At 51.4% G+C, this 25,120-nt stretch overlaps 1 protein-coding gene and 1 long non-coding RNA gene across 5 annotated transcripts in view; one reads left to right on the top strand and one right to left on the bottom strand.

Moving 5' to 3' along the window:
* Window positions 1-24,640, bottom strand: TMEM72 (transmembrane protein 72). 3 transcript variants are annotated; one of them, XM_035267590.3, is made up of 5 exons: window positions 24,280-24,640; window positions 8,197-8,263; window positions 5,193-5,346; window positions 3,477-3,616; window positions 1-2,620 (listed from the first exon to the last, which is right to left on the bottom strand). In XM_035267590.3, the coding sequence occupies exons 3-5, from the start codon at window positions 5,207-5,209 to the stop codon at window positions 2,142-2,144; spliced, it is 636 nt and encodes a 211-aa protein (XP_035123481.1). In that variant the 5' UTR covers window positions 5,210-5,346; window positions 8,197-8,263; window positions 24,280-24,640; the 3' UTR covers window positions 1-2,141. The 3 variants fall into 3 exon arrangements, with proteins under 3 accessions (XP_035123481.1, XP_035123480.1, XP_035123479.1); XM_035267589.3 differs by having other exon boundaries at window positions 5,193-5,264; XM_035267588.3 differs by lacking the exon at window positions 8,197-8,263 and having other exon boundaries at window positions 7-2,620; window positions 5,193-5,264.
* Window positions 1-25,120, top strand: part of LOC100405859 (uncharacterized) — a 46,544-nt gene that overhangs the window by 3,078 nt on the left and 18,346 nt on the right. The window contains exons 4-5 of one of the 2 annotated variants that reach the window (XR_013524824.1): window positions 12,576-12,716; window positions 13,397-13,845. This is a non-coding gene — a long non-coding RNA (uncharacterized LOC100405859). Of the gene's footprint in view, window positions 1-12,575; window positions 12,717-13,396; window positions 13,846-25,120 lie in introns of those variants that run through there. The other variant, XR_013524825.1, reaches the window with a different exon arrangement.

The following is a 25,120-nucleotide window of genomic DNA, read 5'->3' as shown; positions in this document are numbered from 1 at the left end:
CTTTTCGTTTTTTCTTTTCTTTTCTTTTTGGTAGCCATAAGAGTGTTTGAGAACTTTTCTAACCTAGGTAAGATCATAACTGTCCTCTAACACTGCACACCAGCAGACTCTCCCTTCACTGATGACAATCTCCAGGAAGCCTAGGTGCCTCAGAATCCCATGGCATCATCGCTGGAACTCCCAGCGCACGCTCTAAGACACCTCCCAAACCGTGCTCCCAACACACATCACACCTCTAACACACACCCAAAACAACACTCTGCATTTGGGTTTGCAGAAGTGTTTACTAAACAGGATCTGACAGCTCTGACATCACAGTTACTGGCTTGCTTCTTGCGACCTGGCCATCCAGCTCTGCTGGCTGGGGCTCTAAAGAAAGAGCAGCTCTGATGCACAGGGAGGTTAAAGGGTGGCCATGCCTGTGCCGGGATGGTGTCTGTGGCCATCGCATTTTCTTCCACACATGACAGGGGGAAGACGCCTGGCTCCAATCCACTTAGACTCTTTCTGTGCATAGGGGCCTGCCTGGGACACCTGGCCCATCAGCCACCCATCCTTGCCTACTGCCTACCCATACTCATGTTCCATATTGTTCACTCTTCCCTGACTGCGGATGGTCAGATCCTGAGGTCCTGCCTTGATGGCAGCTGTAGAAGCAGCTCTGCTGCTCTCGCCATCGAGAGCTTGCAGGAATGTCTTGATTAGCCATTTGTCGTCTGATTGGAGAGACCTGGGCTACCACAGGAAGTGCTCTGCTTATCTGCTTATCTGGAACACCTGCTGCATTTAGGCAGCAAACTGATACTAGCTTCTGGTTGGCCATGATTTTCATACCTTTGTAAAATAACTTATAGGGAACGTTGAAAAGCGTACAAGCAGAAACCCAGGTTTCTCATTAGACTGTGTAGCGTGAGCTCTAAGGCTCGTTTTATAGAGCCTGGCGTCAGCCCCCACGGGGACTGGGAAGCCACAGGACTCTTCCTCCTGACTGTCCCTTCACTGCAGTTGCTGTGAAGAAGGGTGTGTCTGCTCTTCCTGGCAACAACCTCATGGACCCAATGGCAATTTTTAGAAGGAAAATCTATACTGTAAATCCTTTACAGTTTACAAAGGAAAATTTGATTCGAATGTCTTTGTTTCTTCTGGGTTAACTGTCACTTCTGTGGCTCCATGGCAGAGAACTTGCCTGCTTGCCCACCTTCCCCCTATCCTCCCCTTTTCCCTCCTCTTCCTCCCCCCACCTTCCATTTTGAAGATGTTTATATTTGTCACCTATTCTGCTATGAGGCACTTAAAGATGCCACTTCTCTGTGCTGTGTGGCCTCTGTGGTCCTGCACACAGTGGGCACTGCCTCCTGGGCCCTGGCATTCACTGCTGGAAACTGCCATAGGCTTTTAGTGGCTTTCAGTTTGCATCATCTCCTTGGAATCTTGGAAAGGCCATGTGGTGGGGAGGCAGGGAGCCCCCAGCCATGCTTCTGGAATGAGCTTTGCTCATCTGGCCTGGCGTTCCCACAGTGAGCACAGAGTGGTATTGTTTCCCTGAGTGGCTCAGCCCCAGCCCTAGAGCATGCAGAGAATGTGGCCGATGGCCGGCTGCTCCCACCAGAGGCCTGCAGCCTCTCTTCCTGGCCCTGAGCAGTCTTGAATAGTCAAGACCCATGTCCAGCTTCTCCTGCCTTAGAGACGCTTAAGTTGCTGATGCTTTCCTGGGCCTTCCGAGATGGGCGGACCATAGGATCCTAACGGAGTGCTGGTCCCTGGGTCAGGAGTAAGGAAAGCCCAGAGGTGTTTTCTGGGCAGACATCCTCTGTCCCTTCTGGGCTGAGGCAGTAGCATATGCAGCCTTGTGTGCAGTGGGAGTGATGGTCTCACTGGGGAAGTACAAGGGTTTCCCCACCTGTGACCAGGAAGAAGGAGCTTCTGCTGGCTTGAGGTGGCGTGAGCCTTGTTCGTGCCTCCCTTGAGACTTCTGCAGAAATGCTGGCCTGTCACACCTCCTGATGGCTGCAGGGGCTCAGCCAGCATGGGGGTGTCTGGTCACCCTTGAGAAGCTGACCTCAGAAGACCCTGAAACTCCAGAGGGGGCCATCAAGCTACATAGACCCCTCACTGAGTGTCCTCCAGGCTGGAGCAAGCACTCAGAACAGGCCGGTGGCTGTAAGAGATGACAGGAAGAGTGGGGCCTGGGGAGGGGGGATGATGGGTGTTGTGTCCGAGGTGGTCTCCTCTGGCTCACTGTCCTCATCATCCAGACCTTCGGCGAGGGAGGGGACGATGCGGACCACGTTGTCTTCAAAGTGCACCTGCTTCTTCTTGGCCAGGGAGTCAGCTGGCTCCAGGCTCAACTCCATCAGGGTGTTGGGAGGCTGGAGGGCACTGGACTTCTTGGTCCCCTTCAGGATGCTCTTCATGTGGATGAAGAGGGAGCTGGGCCCCTCCTTGAGGGCTCCATGGAAGGTGTAGGTTTGCTCTGTGTCCCCAGAGCCGGTGGTGCTCACGGCGCTGCTGGAGGGGTCTGTGTACTGCTCTGGGGAGGCCAGCACCTCGGGGGCAGCTTTCTTCTTCTTCCTCTTGCTCAGAAGGAAGTAGGCCAGGCCGGTGATGATGAGCATGGAGCCTGGAAAAGAGCCGGAGGTCAGGACACTACATGAGTCACGGAGAAAATCCAGAGGCCTTGCAAGCAAGTCGCACAGCAGGGCTCCTGTAGCCTTGCTCTGTGTGGCCATGCACAGGCCCCTGTGGCTCTGGCCCTCTTGCCTGGCTTGTTTTCACACCGCATATCAGATTTGGGGGTCCACCTGGAGGTTGGGACGGGGATGCGAAGGATAGGGGCTCTGCTTTTCAACATGGTGTCCCTGGAGGGCTGGCTTCCCCATATTGTAGACAGGTTCAGGAGGAGGGGGCACAGTTTTCACAGATAGGGAGCAGAGAGGAGAAGGACATTAGCAGAAAAGGTCATGGATGAAACTGAAGAATTGGGAGCAAGAAATCCTGGGTTCTGCCATCAGAAACCAGGCTGGTCGGTGGTATGCACCCAGTGAAGTGGAAGTAGATGAGGCTGTGCAGGTTTGCTGGGGTTCTACGTCGAAGTGCCTTTTAACCCAGGCTGAGGAGTTTGGACCTGATGGGCAGACACTGAGGAGATACGGAAGGGTCTGGGCAGGGAAGTGGCCATGTTGCACCCTTGGGAAGCTCAGCGCACATGGTCAGTGGGAGGAAAGGTGAGCTCCCCTTTGTAGTTCTGCTTCTGGATGGCTCTATGCAGGAAGGATGCACTTCTTGGGACATTCCTGCCATTTGGTCAGCATGTCTGGCATTCCCGTGATTCCTCATGCCCACCCTCTAGGTCAGAGAGGACAGTGGGGCAGGTATGGACCGTGGACCTACCGCTGGAGCTGGACTTTGAGGGGTAGCCCCTCCTGCTCAGAGCCCCCCTGTGCTGGGGCTGCATACTTCTATCCAGGTGCTCTTACCTGGGATGGTCACGTGCCAGACCAGGACCGGGTGCAGGAAGCAGGCCACCGACAGCAGCAGGTAGGCCAGGAACTTCTGGAAGCAGCCCAGCCAGTGGGCCTTCTCTCTTGCTCTGTCTGCCAGGGACCCTGGTTGACACCTAGGGGAAGGGAGCCCGGGTTAGGAGAATGTGCCCCAGGAAAAGCCCAGCAACACAGGAGGTCACAGTCTGAGCCCGTCCCTACGTGGGCAGGCTCTGCAGTGGGCCGTGGCTGAACAGGAGGCCATGGTCTGAGCCCGTCCCTACGTGGGCAGGCTCTGCAGTGGGCCGTGGTTGAACAGGAGGCCCTGTGGTCCTTGCTGTGGGTTCCATAATAAGTGGGCTTGCCTGAGTCCCTCTAGAGGGTCCACAATTTTTTGAAAGCCTGCCCCGCCCTATCTTTCTGGTCAAGGGGGAAGGAAGTTAATGCTCTCAGGATGCTGCCTGGGTCAGTGAGGAAGAGAGTGGGAGCCTCAGGGCTCACAATGCAGAGAAAGTGTGCAGTTCGGGAGTGCCCCGCCAGGGCAGCTGTGCTTGTAGTGTACTGCACAGGAGGCCTGGCCAGGTGGGTGAACAGGCTGGAATCCAGCGGTGCCCTGTTCACCCAGCCTCTCCTAGGCATAGGACAGTGTCGGCCTAGAAGGGTTTCTTTCCTGACTGCACAGGGACCACCCATGTCCCTGGCAGAAGCCTGATGCTGAGCAGCTTCCGTCAGGTTTCACAGAGGGCAAGTGCCTGCCTTTAGACCCAGCACCTTCATCCTCTGAATTGGCCTGCAGCCAGGGCTCTGCACAGCCGCATCCTGCTCCTGTAGCTTTGAGGGAGTGCACAGAGTAGGTGGCCCAAAGCGCTGCTCTCTTAAGTGCAGCAGGAGGGATTGCCATGGTTCACTGGTGCCCCCTGGTGCCCATTCCTGTGTGTGTCTGGTGGCGGGGCACAGTGGAGTCCATCCAGGGCTAATTCCTCCCCACCCTTCTCCTTGGCTGAAGTTTCAAGCACACCTTGGCAGTGGAATTCAGCAGTAAGGGGGAAAGCTTTCTGCATTAGGGCTGGTGAGCTGGGAGACAGCCAGTGGCCTTGCAAGGTGCTGGATCTGAGGCCTAGCTCTCTCACTGACCACCCAGGGACCACTGTCTAGGTTCTGAGAGCCGTGGTCCAGGGCCCCAGTCCTTGGTCCCACTGATGACAGCCTCCACCTACTGAGTGTAGGCTTGGCAGCAGCAGGGGCCTCACGAGATCCTGCAGGGTCTGCCCTCTTGCCCTATGACGTACCACCCCTGACTTGGCCCCCAACCCTGGGAAGAGACAGAGCCAGTTCCCAAACCCAGCTCTGCTCACTCCCAGCTTAGGGCAGGGTCCTTATCCCATGGAATATGGCTTGGACACTGGGGCCCAGTGACTGGCTACTTCTGGTGAGGGGCAGCTGGACTTTTCTGGGGATTCTGGACAGGGACAGGCCCTGAATGAATGTGTTGGTTGGTTGTCTTGGTTGGGGACAGGGCAAAGAAGGCAATGGAGCCCGCGGGCCTGTGCCCACCTCCAGGCCAGGCTGGCTGTACCTCAGGGGGTGGGGGGGATCCTGTCCATGGTGGCTTCAGGAGCAGGACATCCCCTGGATGTGAGCTCTTGGGTGGAGACATCTGGGGTGTCTGGGGCTGGGGTGGGCAGTGAAGGGGTCTCTTTGGAGACTACTTACTGGAAGCAGATGGCCATCAGCTGAGCCACAAAGTAGGACCCTTCACATATGGAGACAGCGGCTCCTGTAAACCTGCGGGTGAAGACAGGTGAGGGAGGCTGGCGGCTCTGTCCTCCTTCACTTTCCAGAGGGCTGTCTTCTCACACGTGGCCTCCTGGAAATCACATCAACAGCCAGCAGACTGACCTAGACTCGCCCAGACAACAGTCACCAGGGGCTGTCTCCAGGCCAGGGCCTGTCCCAGAATGGGCCACGTTGGGGAGGGGCGGGGCCGGGGGTCAGAGATGGGTGGGGAGGGCACCATGGCCAGCAGGTGAGATGGCCTTTAGCTGGCACCCTGTGTGACCCTGGCAGGCATGTCCTTCTACCTGCTAGTCACCAGGATGGACACCCACTGCCTGTGTTCCAGCCTTAGAGCTGGACCTGTTCCTGACTATTTTCTTCTTCCTTTTCCCCTTGCCCAAACAGTCACCAGGAGCTGTTGATTACATTCCTTCAACACCTTCCAAATGGCTCCTGTTCTCTGACCTCCTGGACATTGCCTGGGTTCAGGGCCTGCCCCCTGGACCCCTTCCCTGGCTCCACTTCCTCACTTATCCCGGCCTGTCTCCTGCTTCTCCACTCTGTCACTCTGGGCTGCCTGGCACCTGAATCTCATCATGTTCCTCCTGAAACAGAATGCCTCGAAAGCTCGTCGTGCTCCCATTGTGGTCCAGGGACCCTGCAATCAGCCTCTGCTGAGCAATGTGTAGAATTCATGGCTCCCTGGCCACCCCTAGACTCACATCAGAATCCTTGGAAATGGAATAGGTACTTATGGAGGGTCTCACTGCCTACTCTCCATGTTCCCTCGATAACACAGAAAGCTATCAGGTGCCACAGAGCTTTTGTACAAGTGAGTCCTTCCTGGAAGACCTTCCCCTTCCCTCTCCAGTCTCTCTGGTGACCTCCTCCTGCTTCTCCATGTGGTACCATATGACCAGAGCCACCAGTCTGAACTGCCAGAGGGCATTCTTGGGCTCCATTAATGGGCATTGCAACGAATGAATGAATGAATGAATGAATGAATGGATGAATGAAAGTGGATAGTGTTGTACAGAAGGCAGCTTGGGGCCAGGGTTTCCTCAGAGCCATGGGTGTTTCTCCCAATCAGCTGTGTGACCACAGATGAGAGGTGTGACTTTTCTGTGCCTCAGTGTCCTCATCTGTAAACTGGGGGTTATTACAGTGCATCAACAATAAAATTGTTCTAAGAATTAAACGACATTTTTAAAGCACTTGGGGCCATGCTTGGCACACTGTGATTATACCAATTCTAGTTGTCATTTCTCTCTCCCTGTGATTCTTTAGATCATTTGGTGATCTCCACTCTTCTCACTCTCTATGCTGCCCAGTGTCAGCCTCACTCTTACTCCCTGGTTTAAAATGATAACTAACATTTATTTAATGATTGCTGTGGGCCAAATACAGTTCTAAAGGCCTTGCAAATATCTTGCAATAATTTTACAATAAACACTATAATTACTGTCAGTTTACAGATGAGGAAACTAAGGCATAGAGAGGTTTGTCCCATCAACGATGGGCACACAGCCCTTTATCATCTGAAGGTGGAGGCAGATCTGGAGGAGGGAGGGGAGTGGAGGTCACAGCCTGGTGACCCTGCAGGCAGAACAAGACATTTGTGGGGCAGCCTGGCAAACTGTTACCTATTGCTTCTCAGCTCAGTAAGCTCCTCAGGATTGGGGGGCTAGAACACACAGGCTTCCTATATCATTAGGAAGAAACGGCTGGAAGCCCCTTAGGATGGGGCTGCAAAGATGTTGGGGCAGAGACCCAGGTTCTTCTCATCTCCTGGGTCACCACTGCACGGTGATAACTTCCTGCCAGGGCACATTTGCAGAGGTAGCTCATAGTGGAGAAGAAAGGACATCATCTGGGGAGCAAAAGGGTCTTGGGTGCAAATCTGAGTCCTGCTGCTCATGAATTTGGTGATGTGGGCTAACCTGCTTACTCATGAATTTTCTCATCCGTGAAACCAGGCCAATATGCACTGCTCCTACAGTGCTGTGAAAGTTAAATAACATAATGAAAATAAGACATTTAACTGTGTTTAGCACGTAGAGAAGCTCAAATATGTATTCCTTTGACCTGATTCCTCTTTCTCTAAAACAAGAGCTCAGTTAACATTTGCTGAAAAAAGAAATGATTGATGAGATGCATGGACGGGTTGGGGTATGGAAGAGTAGATAGATGAATGGATTAATAGATGGGTAGGTGGGTGGATGGATGGATGGATGGATAAATGAATAGATAGGTAGATAGGTAGATGGATAGATTGGTGGGTACATGGATGGATGGGTGAGTGAATGGATGAATAGATGGGTGGGTGAATAAATGGATGGAGGGTGGATGGATGGATGGATGGATGGTTGGGTGGATGGGTAGTTGGATGGATGGATGCATGGAAGTGAGGGTGGATAGATGATGAATAGGCAGGTGGATGGATACATGAATGGCTGGCTGGATAAACTGGATGATAGATGGATAAATGGGTGGGTGGATGGGTGAATGGGTGTGTATGTATGTATGCATATATGGGTAGATGGATGGATGGCTGGGTGGATGGATGAATAGATGGATAGATGGGTGGATGGGTAGATGGATGGATAGATGAATGAGTGGATGGCTGAATGGGTGAATAGATTGATTGGTGAGTGAATGTATGGGTGGGCTGATGAATGGATGGGCTGATAAATGGATAGATGGCTGGCTGCCTGGATGAACTGGTGGATGCATAGGTGGGTAGAAAGGTAATTCATTGATTTATGGGATGGTCTACACAAACTGGGAACTATTATAAAGCCCCCCTCGACTCCCTTCACCCCTGAGATAAGGATGGAATTAGCATGGAAAGGGGACTGCTCTGAGTTATTCTGAGTAGACAGATGTAGGGTGAGTTGAGCAGAACTTGCAGGTCAAAAGTGGTATGTGCACAGATACTCACAGCAGATAGAAAGCCAGGCTTTTGAACTGTCCCCGGAGGAAGGTCTCAGTGCCCACGCCGATTAACACTAAGGGGCAAGAGAAGAAGGAAGAGTGGGCCTGGTGCTCTATACCACAGCACTGCCCTGTTGAGGGTTCCCTGGCTGTGGAGTGAGACTTCTCCCTAGGGACTGAGATCCAAGGTAGATTCTTCTCTTCATGGCACAGGCAGCTGTGACCAGCAAGGTGCAAGAGAGCAGGAAGCCTCCGGGATTGGTCCCTGGAACTCCAGGTAGAGCCCAGAGGTCTTCTGATTAAGCCTCCCTAGAGCAGCCCAGTGACTGCCGACACTAACATGCCACCAGCCCCTCGGTTCTCGCCTCTTCTCTTGCTCGGGTCACTGGTTGCTGTTGCTGAGAGGTGGCTGCAGGTCACACTCATTGCTCATTGCTTTGGACCTAGTGCTGATTCAACCCCTGGGCTTTTGCTCTGATAAGGAGATGTTGCTCAGCCTCAGCTCTCCTCCCGCCCTTTCTTGGCAGTTGGTGCTGACCTTCCATTTGTCCTGGGTGAATTTCATCTTGGACCCACCTTTCTAGACTTGCTGTCTCTGGGTGCTCCCTCACAGGGATTTGCTGGCTCCCATGGCTTCCCACAACCAGCACAGCACTGACCCTTGCAGTCCCCAATAGAAACATTCCAGGGGCAGTGCATCAGCCTGCTGAGCAGATGCCTTTCTGCCCCTAACTGATTACACTGCTGGGCACCCTGTTTCTCTCTGGGCTCTGATGACATCCCTGCTATGTGCTGGAGGGTGGCTTCATCCTCTCTCCCTCCCAGTCAAAGATGGTGGGCTGCACTGTTGCTGTTTCTGATGCACATGGGGCTGCTTCCTGGCTTCTGGTGCTTCCTCTCTTCCCTGGCAGGGACATTGTGTGGGCTTCCATCTCCTGGTGTCCCATGTTGAAGGGAGCCCTTCATCCAGTGCTGAAATGCCCCTCCTGGAGAGCAGGGTAGAGCCTTGCACTGAAGCCACCAGCACTCCACCCCTCAATTCCAGAAGAGTGGGGGCAATCACAGAGATATTGGGGTGGGGGGTTAGGGAACAAAGCACTTGGATTTAGGCAGGTGAGAAGAGGTGGTTCTGTTTTCTGAGTGATGGATGGAGGGCTCTGGGGCTCCACTGTATTTCATGGGCGACTGGCCACACTAACATGCACCAGCCCCTCAGTTCACAAAAGGGAGAAACTAAGTCTCCCATGCTCTCTGGGTTCCAGTTGCCCTATTGGCTCACCTGGGGCAAGCACTGCTGATACTAACAGGTCACTGCAGCGTCAGCCTAGCTGAATGGTCCAAAGTTACAGAGCACTTCAGAGCTTCCACACCAAGGTGCACACATCTTGGCCCTTCCAGCAGGCCTGTGGTACAGGAGTGTCACTCTCCACATTTCCCAGTGGAGGACGAGGCTCGGTGGCCTGTGTAGTTCACTTAAGGACACATGCTGGAAAGCGAGGGCCCAGAGACCAGATGGAGGCCGCCAGCTCTAGGTGGTGTGTGTTTCCTGCTTCCCACTGCCTGCCGGCATGCATATGTGCATGTGTATACACGTGTGTGTGTGAGTGTGGGTAGGCTTGTGAGTGCATATATGTGTGAGTGTATGTGTGTGTGGCATGTGTGAGTGTGTGAGTATATGTGTGTGAATGTATATGTGTGAGTGTGAGTATATGTGAGTGTATGTGTGTGAGTGTGTGAGTGCATGTATGTGTGTATGGAGTGTATGTGTGTGAATGTGCATGTGTGAATATGTGAGTGCATGTGAGTATGCGTGTGTTGTATGGGCAAATGGCCATTTATTTGGTTTTCGCCATGTCCTGTTCTCAGCACTCAGAATTCATTCACTTATTTAATCATTGCAGCAGTCCTATGAGAAGGTGCTCTTGTTATCCCCACTTTATGTAGAGGAAACTGAAGCACACAGAATGTAAGTTAAACCAACCATCCAACTATGGATGCATGCTCAGATCAGAGCCGGAGTTTTGGTCTCTCATTTTCCAGTTCATAACACAGTCACCCAATCTCTCTAAGTCTGTTTCCTCATGATACCTCCTGCACACAGTGGTCATGAGGACCGCAGTGAGCTAACTGATGCCAAGCATATCACGGGTGCTCAGTGAATCACTGGCTGGGGAAGGAGTGCTTCCTGACCTGGGCCAGGGAAGGGTGTTTGAGTCAGGGCTGGTGCCTGCGTTGAGCACTCTGTAGGGCAGGCGAGAGCTCCACCCACATGGCAAGTCATCTTGGCGGTTTTGCAGGGGCTTGTGGCTGACGACCAGCAGATGGCAGGAGAGGGTCTTGGGAACTCAGCTTCTCCCTGGACCTGTATCCGTCGGGCACATGGAGAGCTATTTTGATGCCTTTTGTTTTGTATTCTTTAGACAAACAAAGGGTCAGCAGTCAGAGGGGCATTCAAGGAATGCTGTAGAGACAGTGCTGTTTTGCATTAAAAAATAAAATAAAAAAATGGCAGCAGAGAAATGAGAGCTGGATGGACATCCCAGTTCTGTGTGTCATTACACACAAGTGGTAAGTACTGAACTCATCCAAGCTGTGTTTTCTCATCTGTGGAAGGGGCAGAAAAAGTTATAACTCACAGAGCCATTGCTTGGATTGGAGAAACCGAGTCTGGAATGCACGGCTTAGTGCCTGATAGATGTCAGGTGATCAATGCAAAGAGGCGACTCCTTCCCCCAACTCGGCCCTGGCAGCTTTCCCAGTGTCCAGCCAGCCACTTTGCACTAAGGGGCATGGGGTCACTCTCCCACAAGCTCCCTCTCAACCACAGCTGGCTTGATTCTGCAGGCCAAGACTGACGGATGTCCTCTGGTGGGAGAAGAGAGCCAGGATGCACACAAGGTGGAAGGGAATCAGTGGGGCGCTCTTGAGAGATGGTAAAGCCCTTTGACATCCAGGCCAAGGGGTCATCGCTTCCTGCTTGATCCTGCCACTTTTGGGGTTTGTGTTCCTGGATGCAGAGCATGCCAGGTTGAGACAACTAGAACCCACAGCGAGTCCCTCCTCTGTCCTCTGCTCTGTCTGCTTCTGGCCTCGATGCTCAGGCAGCTCTGCTGGGAGTGGCAGGCCCACCCTCCTGGGGCGGGGAGCAGGTGGCTCCTGCCTGCTTCTTCTAGGCCCACGTGGTCTTCGGTGGTTACTGGTTGGCCCAGGCACTGGGCTCATTCCTGGGGTATACTTAGTGCAGCTGGAGAGATGTGACATGGACTGAGAAAAGTGTATTCAGCAAGGGCAGTGACCCAGGCTGGATGAGGGACTCACCCAGGAGCTCTGGGGTCAGAAAGGAGGGGCCACTCATGGGACTATGAGGAAAGATGAATAAGAGGAAGCCAGAGGGGACTAGGAAAGCAGCAGGGATGAACCTGTGCTCATGGAGGGGCCAAGCACTGTGGGGAGTGGGGGCCTCTAACAGCAGGAGCAGGGGCACAGTGAAGGGCAATGGGCAGTGCCTGTGGATTAAGGTGACTGTGGGGTCCTTAAATATTGGGTTCCACAGTGTGAGCAGAAAAGACTCGTGTTTAGATTGGATTGGTATTTCAGAAAGCTCCCTGATCCTGTGCAGATGGTGAGAGACTTTGGTGATATTTGGTGGTGGCCGGGGGGACAGAGACCAGTTCCAGGTGTTCCTGGCCACCCCTTCTCCCAGCACAGGGTATCTGCCAGTTTCTTTGTTAACTTGGGCTTGAAGCACAGTTCTGGCTTGGCTTCTGATGGTGTGGCACAGGTGGCTTTGTTGTCCAGTGGCACAGCAGGGCCGGGAGAGTGGAGAGTCTGTTCTACGTGGGGACCCAGCGAAGGAGGCTTCCCAGGAATAAAGCAGAAGGCATGCCCTGCCATTGCAGGTTGATGTTTGGGCTTTATCTGAGCAGTGGGAGGCAGAGATGTGGACTGGCCAGGAGGTGTCTGGGATTGGAAGCTTCCTGGGTGTGTCAGCCCTGTTGCCTGTTGCCCAGGTGCCACCACATGATATGCAGACAGTAGGCCCTCTTCATACATCTCATTTCATCTACACACCTCCCAAGTGGGAACTGCCAACCCTAAGGTCTCCCAGTTTTCTCAGCTATGTGCTGGGTGCCATCTCTCAGGAAAGTTGGCTAAGAATGGCTTTGCTGTGAAGACACTGCTGCTAATCTCTGAGGAGTGAGACCAACATATTGTGAGGAAGCCCAAGCCAGCCTAGTAGAGAGACTGCTAAAAAGACAAAGAGAGAGAGATGAGAGCAAGAGAGAGAGAGAGAGAGAGAGAGAAATTGTGGGGGGGCACAACAGTCCCAGCTGGTTCAGCTTTGCACAGGACAAATGACAGAAGAAGTTACCTTTGACATTCCAGCTCCAGCAGATGTGACATAGACTGGAAGTGATGGGTCCAACCATCAATCAGAGCTAAAGCATCAGATGAGCCACTTCAGCCCTGTGAACCATGCCAGCCACCTGTGACCCCACCCGTGACCCCAGTCATCCTGGAGCAAAGGTGAGCTGCTTCCACTGCTTTCTGCCAAAATTCCTGAACCACAACGTTTTGGGCATAATCACATGATTGCAGTCTTATGTCACTACGTTTTAGAGTGGACTGCTATGCAGCCACACACGGGTGACTGGATAAGCAGCCTACTCTGTCATCTGGCTACCTGAGATTTTGGCATGGAAGTCCCTGTGTCTGGTCTCCTTGGGAGTAAGCATTCTATTCTGACTCCTTGGGAGTAAGCATTTCTGGGTCCTGTAGCAGCTGCCCCATATCCTTGGAGATTCAGGCTCCTAGGAGTAGGTGTGGTGTTTGGGGACTCCCACGGGGTCATGGAATCCTATTGGTGGTTTTACATCTGAAGACTTCATGGAGGAACTGTGGAGGAGAACCCTGTATCATCCAAAGCAGGTCCCTCCCACAGCTGCATTTTGCAAACATACCCAGTAGAAAAAGTGAAGAAAGCAAAAAGTGAGACTCCCTGCTGCAGGAATTTTGTGAACCGTCTCGAACACTCACCCCACACAGCCACATTGGGCTGCCTGTGGAAGACCCTAGCTTGGTGTGCTGACTGGACTGTGCTGGGAACAAAATCTTTCTGGAAGGCATCCCAGTTCTGCATGATATAGATACAGGACCCCAAAATGTTTTTACCCAGAGCCTGGAGTTTCCTAAATGTTTTTTTCCAGGGGACTAGTCTCCAGAATTGGCAGGAGATGAACATGAAGTGCCGCGTGAAATTTAGTGATGGCTTGAATGAGGAATGGGATTGGCACAGGTTAAGAAGAAGCTCCTCTCCTGTCTTCTGAGCGTCTGTTCCTGGAGACTGCACAGGGGGGACCCCGCCCTCTCAGAGGCCTCACTTCAGCCCATGGGTGAGGGTGGCCCACTCCTTGCTTTGTGGGATTGGGCCTTAGGCTTCTGCCAGGTTTTCAGATTTAGGCGGGGCTCTCTGTTAAACACAGAGAAGTTATGGCACCCAGAGAATTGGGATCAGGGTGGGCACAGAAAGACACTAGGGCTCAAAATGAAGGAGGCATGCCTCCTGAGATCATGGAGGTGCTTGTTCATTAAGGAGGGGTTCTCTCTAAAACTAAGGAGGTATTTGCCGTTAAATAAAAAGGTGTTCTAAAATGAAGGAGGCGCTCCTCTTAAAATCTAGGGGGTGCTTATTGTAACATTTAGGGGGTCCTCATTGTAATGTAATGTGGCCCTCACTCTAAGCCCAAGGTGGCAATCCCTCCCTCAGGGGCAGTGTAGGCCCTTCCCTGGCCCTGAGAGTGGTAGCTCTGGCCCTGGCATGCAGAGATTTGGGTGGCCCAGGGTCTGAGGGCTTCTAGCTCCTTGTGGAATTTGGCCTGTGCGCTGGCTTTCCATGTTCCTCCCAGGACAGTGGGGCTGGCGTCTCGGAAACTCTGCCTTCACAGGGTGCTAGTCCGGTGTGGAAGCGGTTGTCCTAAATCAGCAACTCACTGGCACAGATACCCCTGGGGCATTGCCCTGAGCTGGGACCAGGCACTGAAGAGCTGATCTTTGGATCAGCTGATCAATGATTAGGAGCTAATCAATGGAGACAAACAATGGGACGAAGGCCCTACTACCCCCAGAATCAGAGCCTCATGACACCCAATTCTCTGCAAGAAAGAAATGCCGAAACTTGCCTTGATCCACCTGTCTTTCTAATCCAGGTGGAGGGGCACGGGGCGCTGGGCAGTGCTGCTTGACTCCCTCCATCCCTCCCTATTACCCCACCTCAGGCCCCTCAGTTACTCTCACCCCAGCCTAACAGAGGCACCTTATGCCCACCCCAGCACAGCTCACCCTATGCCTCTGTCTCACTTCCTGCACAATTCCAGGAGGCACCATGGATCGCACCTCAGTGGAGCCATTCCTGGACAAGGCTGGCCTCTCTCATCTCGTTAGTCCTTCCCTCCAGTCTCTGTCCTTCCTGTCTGGGCTGCGTCCAACCTCAGTACAAGAATGTTCTTCTCTCAGGGGCCAGGGCTTGCTTCTGTGTTGCTTTCCTGAGCTGTTTGTTACAGTTGGGGCTTAGCAGAGATCAGAGATCCTGGGCCAAGACCTGTGGTGCAGGCCTGACCCAGGCAGTCACCGTGTGAGCATCTTTCTCATTCTGGAGCTCTGGTTTCAGTGTGGGTGGATGAAAGCTAGGAGGGAGCTGCCCTGGAGCAGAAAGAACACGGGGCTTGCATCAGAAAAGCCAAGTCCTGCGTCCTCACAAAGGTGATTAACTCTTTGGTCTGCGTCTTATTCTGGAAAATGGGGAAAGTAAAAGCATGCATAACGGTGCCCACCAGTGCTGGGTCTAAGTGAATGAGAGTGCTGCACAAATGCAGACGATGGCTGGGAAAGCTATTATAAGAGGCAGACTGTTTTCATCAGTATTCTCCAGGGGAAGGAGAGGGCTTATGCTCATCCTTTGCTTCCATTAACACACTTGTGGGTTTTTTTTTTTTGTGGCCAAAAAGCTTTTCCCTATGCACCAATGTTGTTTGTTGTTCACTGATTTACTTTGAGGTCCCTTCTCAAAGCCCAGTTGGGATATAAGTGACCCAAACTCCCATCTATCCCCTCATCTCTTGTGTTAGCCTTCTATAACCCTGCTAGGGACCCCACGGGGCTCAGGCCAGCATGTTCCTGGGGCTGGGGACATCTGTGGGGCTGCTGGCTAAGGAAATATCCCCCTGACCTCAGGCTGCTGTGGTTTTTGCCATGGGTCTGACCCCACGGTCCACTGTTGCTTATCCATTCTAACTCCATGGGTTGAATTTTGACATCTGTTTTGCATTCGTTGTGATGCCCTGGGTGGCAACATGGGATGCTTCATAGTCACCAGAGGCCACACTAACTGGGTTTTTGTGCCGGGCTTGGATGAGAATTCTGTACTCACCATTGCTGAGGGCAGCCTCAGAACCCACCACATATATTTATTGCTTTCCTTTATTCTCATCTCCTGCTGGACTCAGGATCTCCAAGGACACCTTAGGGAAGGATGCTCCAGGCTGATGACAATGGATGTGGATGGTCCAGGAGAGATAGTCACACCGCCAGGGTAGAGATGAAAAGCTAGATTTGCACCATTTCTAAGACTACAGAGATGCTGGAACCAGTTGCTGTGAATTATCTGGGACAGTAAGATAGTAACTGCAGGATTCTTAGCTCTGAAGTTGTGCAAAAAGTAAGCATGGGGGGGAGGTTTACCTGGAGATCAGTTCCGCTGACACATGTGAGCCAGGTTTCAGAGACAGTGTGGGAAAAGGGAAGGATTTCATGGTAGACATTTATGGACGTTCAGTTGGAAGAGACTTCAGACTGATCTTGTATTAACACTGTACAGCAACTTGGGGGAGAGCTAATGTCTTAACAATATTGAGCCAGGCTTCTGACCCATCAAGATATATCTCCATTCTTTTAGATTTTCTTTATTATGTCTCAGCAATGTTTTCTAGTTTCTAGTGTAGTTTATTTTCCATCTTTTGTCAGATTTATCCCTAAGCATTTCCGATTGTTGATGCTATTGTCAATTGTATTTTTAAAGATTTCATTTTCTAATTGTTTGTTGGTAATGTATGGAAATACAGTTGATTATTATATATGGAGCTTGTCTTTTGCAATCTTGCTATTTCCTCCATGAGCTCGAGTAGCTTTAGGGGTAGATTCTATTAGATTTTCTATAGATGATAATGTCATCTGTGAATGAAGTTTTTACTTTTCCTTGACAATCTGTATGTATTTTGTTCTGTTTCTTGCACTGGCTAGAACCTCCAGTATGATGCTGACTGGAAGTGGTAGAGGGGACACCATTGCCTTGTTCCTAATCTTAGGAGGAAGCAACTGATCTTTCACATTTAAATAGATATATGTTCTCTGTAATGACCTTTTAAGATTGAGGGAATTTCTTTCTGTTACTAGTTTGCCAATGATAGTTTTATTCTAATCATAAAGAAATGTTGGATTTTACTTAAAACTTGGTGTCTGTTTAGATGATAATGTGGCTTTTCTTTTTTAGTTCTTAAACATGCTATCTTAGTCCATTTCAGCTGCTATAACAAAATCCCATATACTGGGTGACTTACAGACAACCAGAAATTTATTTCCTACAGTTTTGGAGGCTGGGAAGTGCAAGATCAAGGTGCTGGCAGATTTGGTGTTTGAGGGACCCATTTCCTTCCTTATAGAAAACTGTCTTCTCACTGTAACTGCACATGGTATGGTAAGAGGGCCCAGGGAGCTCTCTCAGGTTTCTTTTATAAGGACACTAATTCCATCCAGAGAAGACCCTACCTCCCAATAAAATCATCGTGGGTGTTAGGATTTCCACATATGAATTTGGCTGAGGAGACACAAACATTTAGTCTATAACACATGGCCAGTTATGTTAACTGATTTTTAAAATATTAAAACAACCTTGCATTTCTGAGATGAACTCAACTTGGTTATGATATATTATCCTTTGAATATACTTTTATTTGTTAAAACGTTGCTTAGAATTTTTGTATCTATGTTGATGAAGGATATTAGTCTATAGTTTTCTTGTGATATCTTTGTCTAGTTTTGGAATCCACATAAATACTGATTTTATAGAAGGAGTTGAGATATAGTCCCTCCTTTCAAATTTCTGGAAGAGTTTGTGTGGAGTAGATATTATTTCTTCCTTAAGTGTTGGTAGAATTCACCTGTGAGGCCATCTGGGCTGACACCCCTCTCTTTGGTGATTAGGAAGGACTCTGCAGACTCACATGGTTCATTGGCACTATTGATGACAGTGTCTCCTGTGTAGAATAGCATCTTCCTTGTAAGCACCCTGATAAGGTTGGGCTGTGTTCCCACCCAAATCTCATCTTGAATTCCCACCTGTTGTGGGAGGGACCTGGTCGGAGGTAATTGAATCATGGGGGCAAGTTTTTCCCTGTGTTGTTCTCATGATAGTGAATAAGTCTCAGGAGATCTGATGGTTTTGAAAGAGGAGTTTCCCTGCACAAGCTCTCTCTCATTGCCTGCTGCCATCCATGTAAGACATGACTTGCTCCACCTTGCTTTCCACCACGATTGTGAGGCTTCCCTGGTCACATGGAATTCTAAGTCCAATTAAACCTCTTTCTTTTGTAAATTTCCCAGTTTGGGGTATGTCTTTATCAGCAGCAGGAAAACAAACTTTTACAGGCTCACAGGAGACATTTCTTCTAGATCTCAATGTTAGGGAGACCCGAGGTATTCACGTCCTATTCTTTCTCAGTGTTCAAGGAGAATGCATCTGCTCACTCATCTGCATCGTCTGTGCCCCCCTTGTTCTCCATCCATTCCATACACACCAGGCTTCTTCATCTGACCATTTCCTGGCCTCCTGGGGGGTTTCCTGAGCCCCTTCTCCACAGTGTCAGCCACTTATGTCTGACAACATTTATTTTTGTTCATAGCCATCTTCAGAAGGCTGAACGGAACCCAGGACAATCTTGAAAACCAGTCATCCCATGAAAAATAAAACAGGGATGCCATCTTTCCTCTGGTTGGCTCACTTTATGTGGTGTAGCAATAGCCCAGTTCCTGTGGGCTGATCTTCACAACCCAAGCTCAGAATATGATGGGAAATGTCTTCCAGTATGAGGCCCTTTCCACTGTAGCCCCTTCCTCCTTCCAGCCTTATGGGCCACATGCTGCTTTGCTCCTTTCCTTGGATCTTCCTTCTTCTTTGTCCTACAAAAGGAACCTATAACTCATACTATGCAGCTCCATGCTCTGCACGTTCCTCTAACATTAGCTCACGCTGAGTGAGAATCTGTGTGCCAGGAAGCTTGCTACTTTAGCCATTGTTTCATTGAGTCTTCACAACTCCAGAGGGTAGATACAGCAGTTGTCCCCATCTCGTAGATGAGTAAACTGAAGTCTGTAGAGGTTAGGTGATGTGCTTAAGGTCATGCACGTAGTAAGTGGTAGAGCAGGACACAGACGCAGGTGATTTATCACCCAAGCGAGCCCACACTGTGTTTTCAGACCTTCTCCCAAACACTACGTTGCAGTGCTTGGTGCTTGGATGTGCGTTCACTAGTTTGCTTCTCTGTTTGGCCCATGTGCTCGCACCGGGCAAGGTCTTGCCATCCTAATCCATGTGTCTACACTGCATGACTGGAAGCTCAGCAACAGTTTGCTGAGTAAATGAAACCTAACTAAAGTTCCAGATTTCTTGTTCTAAATCGAGAAACAAGGCACAGGCACAAAGTAGTAAAGAAAGAAATGCTTGAACTAAGTCTGCCTAGTGCAAAGCTTGGGCCACGGTATTTACTCAAAAATCATGTTCATTTTCAGCTACCCCTGCTCTGGGCAGAGGCTGGGAGAGAAGGGCTCTTCCCATTCTCTTCCCCGGCCACTGGCCACTGCGGCAGGTAGGGGGCGGTGGGGCAGGGGAAAAAAGGGAGGCAGATTTCATTTACTTGGAGCCCATTGTACCAGAAAAGGAAAACAATCAACATTCACTTGGAAGGTCTGAAACACAATGTGGGCTCGCTTGGGTGAGAAATCACCTGTGAGGCCTTGGAGTGCGTGATGTTTCCTGCTTTCTTAAACAGCAGGAGGTGGTCACGGGGATATACATGTAAAGGGGTGAAATTAGCATGGAGGGCCCAAGATGTTTGCTTCGGAAGCATTTGTTTTCCTGAAGGCTTTGAACAGGGCTAAGGTCAAACTATGCATTTGGTGTATCCTTTAAAATATAATGAGAACAGCTGGGTTTTAAATAATTCTGTTCTCCTAATCTATATTAATAAACCAAGGCTCTAACTGTGTGGGAAGCACAGGAGTATTTGAAAATGTGGCCTTGGCCATTACACAGAGAAACAGGTTAATGGGTCAAAACCTGGAACAAAACAGAACCCCTCCGTGATCACAGGTTGATTCCAAGTACTTGATTTGTGAGAAACAGCATGTCAGCCTGACAGGCAGAGTTTGCTCAGAATGGCTCTGCCTCCAACCCCTTCATGTCCTTGCTGGCTCTGCTATGCCCTTGGCTTTGGAGCTGCCACAGCACAACCCTGTTTGGGCAGAGTGGAGTTCCCACACCAGACCTCTGTCTCGTGGCCATGTGACTTCTGCCAGGCTACCTCAACGTTCTGAGCTTCAGTTTCCTCATTTGTAAAATGGGACTGAACTCAGCATGGGGAGAACCTGCTTTGAGGACAGGCTCACAGGCATTTGTGGGGCTGGAGTGAGACTATGAACATAAAGCGTGCAGTCAGTCCTGCACCTCTGGAGCCATCAAAGCAAGCCCTGCCCTGATAGTTCCCTCTGGAAATGTGTGCGGATTTGACTGTCCCCAGATGGGGTCCAGAAGGAGGTTTGGCTGGAGAAGGTCATGGTGGTGCTGGTTAAAGCACGTGTGGCAATCTTGAGACAGAGAATGGACATTGACTATCGGTCTCTTGAGATTTAGGAAGTGTTTGGTGATACTAGACTGTGTGCTCTAGCGTACCTGTGTTCTCACCATGACCCCACCTGCCTGATCAGAACTGACCAAGGGCAGGAGCATGAGGGTAGAGGATGGGGCAGTTCTGATCAAGCCTCTTCTGCTCTCCTCTGTGTGTTTTGCATCCTGCATCTTGGGTCATCAAAATACGAAGAGACATGCTTTTAAATCCTGACTCAGGTGGAGGAAACAGCGATTAGGAGTGGGGTCTCAGGCCAGACCATCATCAGGTGGAACTTTGCCTTCTTGCTTCCTGGTGTGAGACCTTGAGCAAGGTGCTTCACCCCCTCCAAGCCTTGGTTACCCTTTCTGTACAGTGGGTATGAGGATGAACATGATGATGCTTCCCAGGACAGTTAGGAGGATGAAATGAGATACTGTATGAAATGAGATACTTCCGAATGTCCTTGGGAGCATTTAAAATAAATAGTGCAAAGCTTGGGCCACGGTATTTACTCAAATAAACATGTTCATTCTCAGCTACCCCTGCTCTGGGCAGAGGCTGGGAGAGTGAAATACAGCCCTGGAGTGGGAGCAGTGGGGATTCAAGCTGGAGCCTCTTCATTCTGAAGGAAACTGGGAGGCCTTGCTCAAGTGCCCAGAGACATTTTCTGAGCAAGCTTTTTTGGGGAAGCCCCTGTGCATCTGCGTGTGAGGGCACAGCCTGGAGGAGAGGGCTTTCTCTACAGGGCAGGGCCCAGGGACATGTTTGCCCTTCCCTCCACACCCAGCCTGGAGGGCCTGAGAGGTGCATCCTCTGTCTACACAGGGGGCTCTTCCCATTCTCTTCCCTACACACTGTGGCAGGGGATGGGGAGTGGTGAATGAGTTATTTGCGATTCCCCCGAGGTAAAAGGGTAAGGGGACCGCTGAAGTTCTAAGGGAAGCCAGCCCTGGGACCAATGCTGTGGGACAGGCCCTTTCTCATCTCATAGAGGAGGAGTGCCCTGGGCTGCTGTGCTCCAGGCCCAGTTAAATGCATTTCCCAGGCCCCCTTTCCTGCCATTTGGTCTGTGCTGAGAAACTGTCACAGGGCTGAGGCTTCTCTGGGGCCTGAGTCTCGCACTCAGGACATCTTTACCCTGTCTCCAGTGGACAAGGGAAGAACCCGCTTTGAGGGATGGACAGGTAGGAGTCCCAGCATCCTCACAGGGGGAGGTGGGTTGTTCACAGCTTATGTGTGGTTTCCCAGCTGTGTCTGCTTCCGTGGGCAGTAATGGATGCCACGTCTCAGCAGCTGAGGCACTTAGACATCACACAGGCGTATGCATGCACATGGACCCACGTGCGCCCCCCGACTCCTGCATTCCGGGCCAGGCAGGTGATGTGAATGAGCCCAGTGTAAACAATGCAGGAGTGGTCTGTGATGGCCTGGAAACCACATGACTGCTGCAAAGGGAGGGAATTTTCTAATTTTAGAAACATTTCCACCCAGGTGCAGCTGCCCGTGGCCTGTTTACCCCCATGTGGTAGTGGTAATGATTTGTCTGTGCTTGCTCTGGAACCCTTTGTGATGTGGGGCTGGACATTGACGGGGGGCAAAAATGGCTGGTGGGGGTGTGAGGAATCCTAAGGAGGCTTTGTCTGAAGGCTGTGGCTTCACCTACAGTCATGGGGCCTTGACCTGTTGGCAAAGGCACCCACCAGTTGCTCACTGCTTTTGACAGCCCCAATCCTGTCTTCAGGGGGTCCAGGGAGGAGGCTGCTAATGAGAGGCTATAGCCTTTTAGCAGCTGCCTGGTCCCTGCAGGTGACACTCTGAGTGCCCTTGGGTCACATGTCTTCCTAGCTTTTAAGAAATCCACATTGCCTACCTGCAGGGGACAAGGAATCACCTTAGGTTCCTCCCTAGGATTTCTGCAAAGTGAGGCCCTCTATTTCCAGTCTTATTTCCTCTCTAGCAGCAGTGCCCTTATAATTGAAGCCTGGACTTTTCAACAGGGGATTTCAACAAAAAAGAGGCTTAAGAGAATAAGGAATTTGCAAATCTTATGTACTGGAAACAGGCCAGGAGTTCAGTGATGCTGGAAGAAACTCGAGATTAGCTCAAGAACACCAAACCCCTCTCCCTAGCCTCCCACTCGCTCCCAGAACTCTAGAAAGCCCAAGCAAGATCATTTGAAAGCCTGGCCATTAGCAGGCCACTCATAGGCTATTTTTAGTCTGAATCTCCTCTCAAAACCAAGAGGGAGGCCCATTCTCAGCATTAACAGCAGTCCCCTGTGCGGAGATAAAGGCTGTGGTTAAGATGAGCACTGTGTGTGCGGCGCGCTGGGAGCGTGGCAGGCTGCAGACTCTTCGTTGATTGAGATAAATCAGAACGTTAAACTGTTTCTAGCGAATCCATTAGAAGGATAGATACATACATCTTAGAATAGCCTCTCAACAGGAGGTGGGGCTCAGATTGGGGTGGAGTGTGCCTGGGAAACTGGGATTCCTGGCATTGTACAGATTTGGAAACCAAATTCTAGAGGGATCGGGGTGGACTCAGATCAACAGACATGGAAACCTATTTAGGGTGGACTTCCTCTCCCCAGGATGGCTTGTTGGCTTGTTGGGGACCTTGGGCATTAATCCCGTATGTGTGGATGGCATGGTTCTGAAAGGGGCTGGATCTGGTTGTTTCATCAGTGCCTCCACTCACAGCCTCAGCAGAGAAATTGTAAACCTCCTCTCGCTGTCTGCTGGGCAGGGCTTCCTACTCTGGAAGGCAGGGAAGGCTTTGGCCAGAGCCCTGGCCTTTGTGAAAGTTGAAGGACCAGGGCTCCGGGTGGGCTGTCCCTTTGACATGCAGCATGACCTTGGGCAAGGTCACCACCTGCATTTGCGCTCAGGTGCTCCATCTTGCAGCAGGAGGGTCAGGGTTAAACCATCCAGCAGCCCTTCATGATCAAACTCACAGCCTAGATACTAGAAGATCCCACTGGCCAGCTCACAGCTGAACCCAGCCCGGTACTCTAGAAATGACCCAGCTTCCCACTGAGCTCTGGAGTGTGTCATGGGGGCTTCTGCTGAGAGGTTTTCATCCTCAGTTCCGCTTAGCCATGCTCAATTTCTGCATCCTTGATCTGTCCAAACACCTGGCCAGCATCTCCATTATACAGATTGGAAAGTGCTGTCCCAGTGGGGTCAGGGGCTCCTCAAGGTCATACATCAGGCAAGTGACTGGGCTGGGGCAGGAACCAGCACTACTTGAATTTGACCTGGGAGAAGTTTCCCATTTGGCAAGACCTGTGATTAAGCTTTTGCCCAGTGGCGGGGAAGGGCTTTGTTAGGGGGTGTGTCTCTTCTTTGTCCCCAAGGGACAATGTGGCTCAGAGTTAAGGGCTCAGAATGCTGCCTCTTCACTTCTGAAATACAGATCCTGGCCCCTTAGGGGTCCTGGGGTTAAGAGTCAGGCCTGCCCTGGGGAAGTGAGCAGGCAGGGCTCAGGATGGCGGCTGTGGGCTCTGCCCTAACTGTCTGCCTTCCTGGCCAGCAGCCCTGTGATCCCACTGGATGAGGGAGGGGAGCCCAGCACAGGGAAGCATCTCTGCTGCTAAAACCACAGTGCAGACCACATATGGGGGTCTGGGTTCCTACAGAATGTTCTGTTAACAGCATCCAGCATGGGACTGAGCAAGGCTGTGATCTCCGTGTGTAGCCTAGCTCAGCCTGTCCCCCCAGGGCAGAGCTGCTCATGACTGGGAATTCTCTCTCCATAAGGTAGAGCTGTGATCTGAGTAAAGCAGGATGAGCTCAGCGAGGCCCAGTCCTTTCTGCCTTCACCTTCTGTCTCCACCTCCACCTCATGACAACTCTCTGAGGAGGTGGGGTGGACCCCTGGAATCATTTTGCAGATGAGGATCTTGAGGCTTCCCAAGGTCACAGGGAGGAAGAGTTGCCAAGCAGAGATCCAGCACCCAGCCCTCTGGCCCCTGGCCTGAGGCTTGCCCCACTGCACCTGCTACTGCTCTACAGAGCAGTGTTTCTGGGGGTCTGGGGAAAAATTGGAAGTGGCCAGATGTGTTGCTGTCTCCCAGCTGCCTCCCACCCCTCAGGCAGCCCTATCTGCCATGCCAGTGTGCAGGGAACAGCAGCCAAGAGGCGGGGTCTTACCTGCAGCAGTGGTGATGCCCAGGAGCCGGCAGGTGTATTCCAGCCCAGTCCAGAACACCTGGAGCTTCATGGTGCTGGGGGTGAGGACAAAGTCCTGGCAGGTCAGGCAGCAAAGGCCCCGACCATGAGATGCTCCGGGCCGCCCTTGTGCAAGTAGGAGGCTGGGGCTGCTGGTTCAGGCTCCTGCACATTGGTGCCCTGCCTTCCCTAACCAGTCCTGGCCACCGCAGCCTGGCCGAGGTGTGAATAGGGCTCACCTTCCCGGCTCTCAGCCCGTGCCCCTACCAGGCACTCAGCTTAATCATTACCTTGGAAGAATGCTCGCACTGCTCACACATCCCCAGCCTGGCCTGGCCAGCTCAGCCTCAGTGCAGCCCAGCCGCCAGAGATCCGCGATTAGGGCTGGGCTGGAGGCATCCTGGAGCTGGCAATTAACTGTTTCTGGCTGGGAGGAGGGAGCCAAGGAGTGAGCCAGGCCCTTCCTTAGGAGGCCATGCCTAGAAAGTCACACCTGGATTTCACATGTGCTGGGGGCCTGGAGCGTCAGGCTCTGGAAGAGGTAGTGTATATGCAGATCTGTGCTTGTGTGCATGTGGGAGAGAGGGGTATGTCTTTAAATCACCAGTAGAAACAAAGTTGAAATGAGTTCCAAGCTTCATTCTTCTGTGTATAGGTGGATTAGAAAGCTTTTCAAGTCTGTCCTGGATTTGGACTCTGGGTAGACATAATTAGCTCAGGCCCCACCCTGCATCCCAACATGGGATGTAAGAGATTAATTTAATTTTTTGCTAGGGGAGTTGCTATGCCAATAATTAACTGGGTGACCTTGGTGAAACCCAAA

Source organism: Callithrix jacchus, chromosome 12, assembly GCF_049354715.1.
Source record: "Callithrix jacchus isolate 240 chromosome 12, calJac240_pri, whole genome shotgun sequence".
Taxonomy (NCBI): Eukaryota; Metazoa; Chordata; class Mammalia; order Primates; family Cebidae; genus Callithrix; species Callithrix jacchus.
Note: the sequence above shows the minus strand (reverse complement) of the source record. Positions and strands in the feature narration are given on the sequence as shown.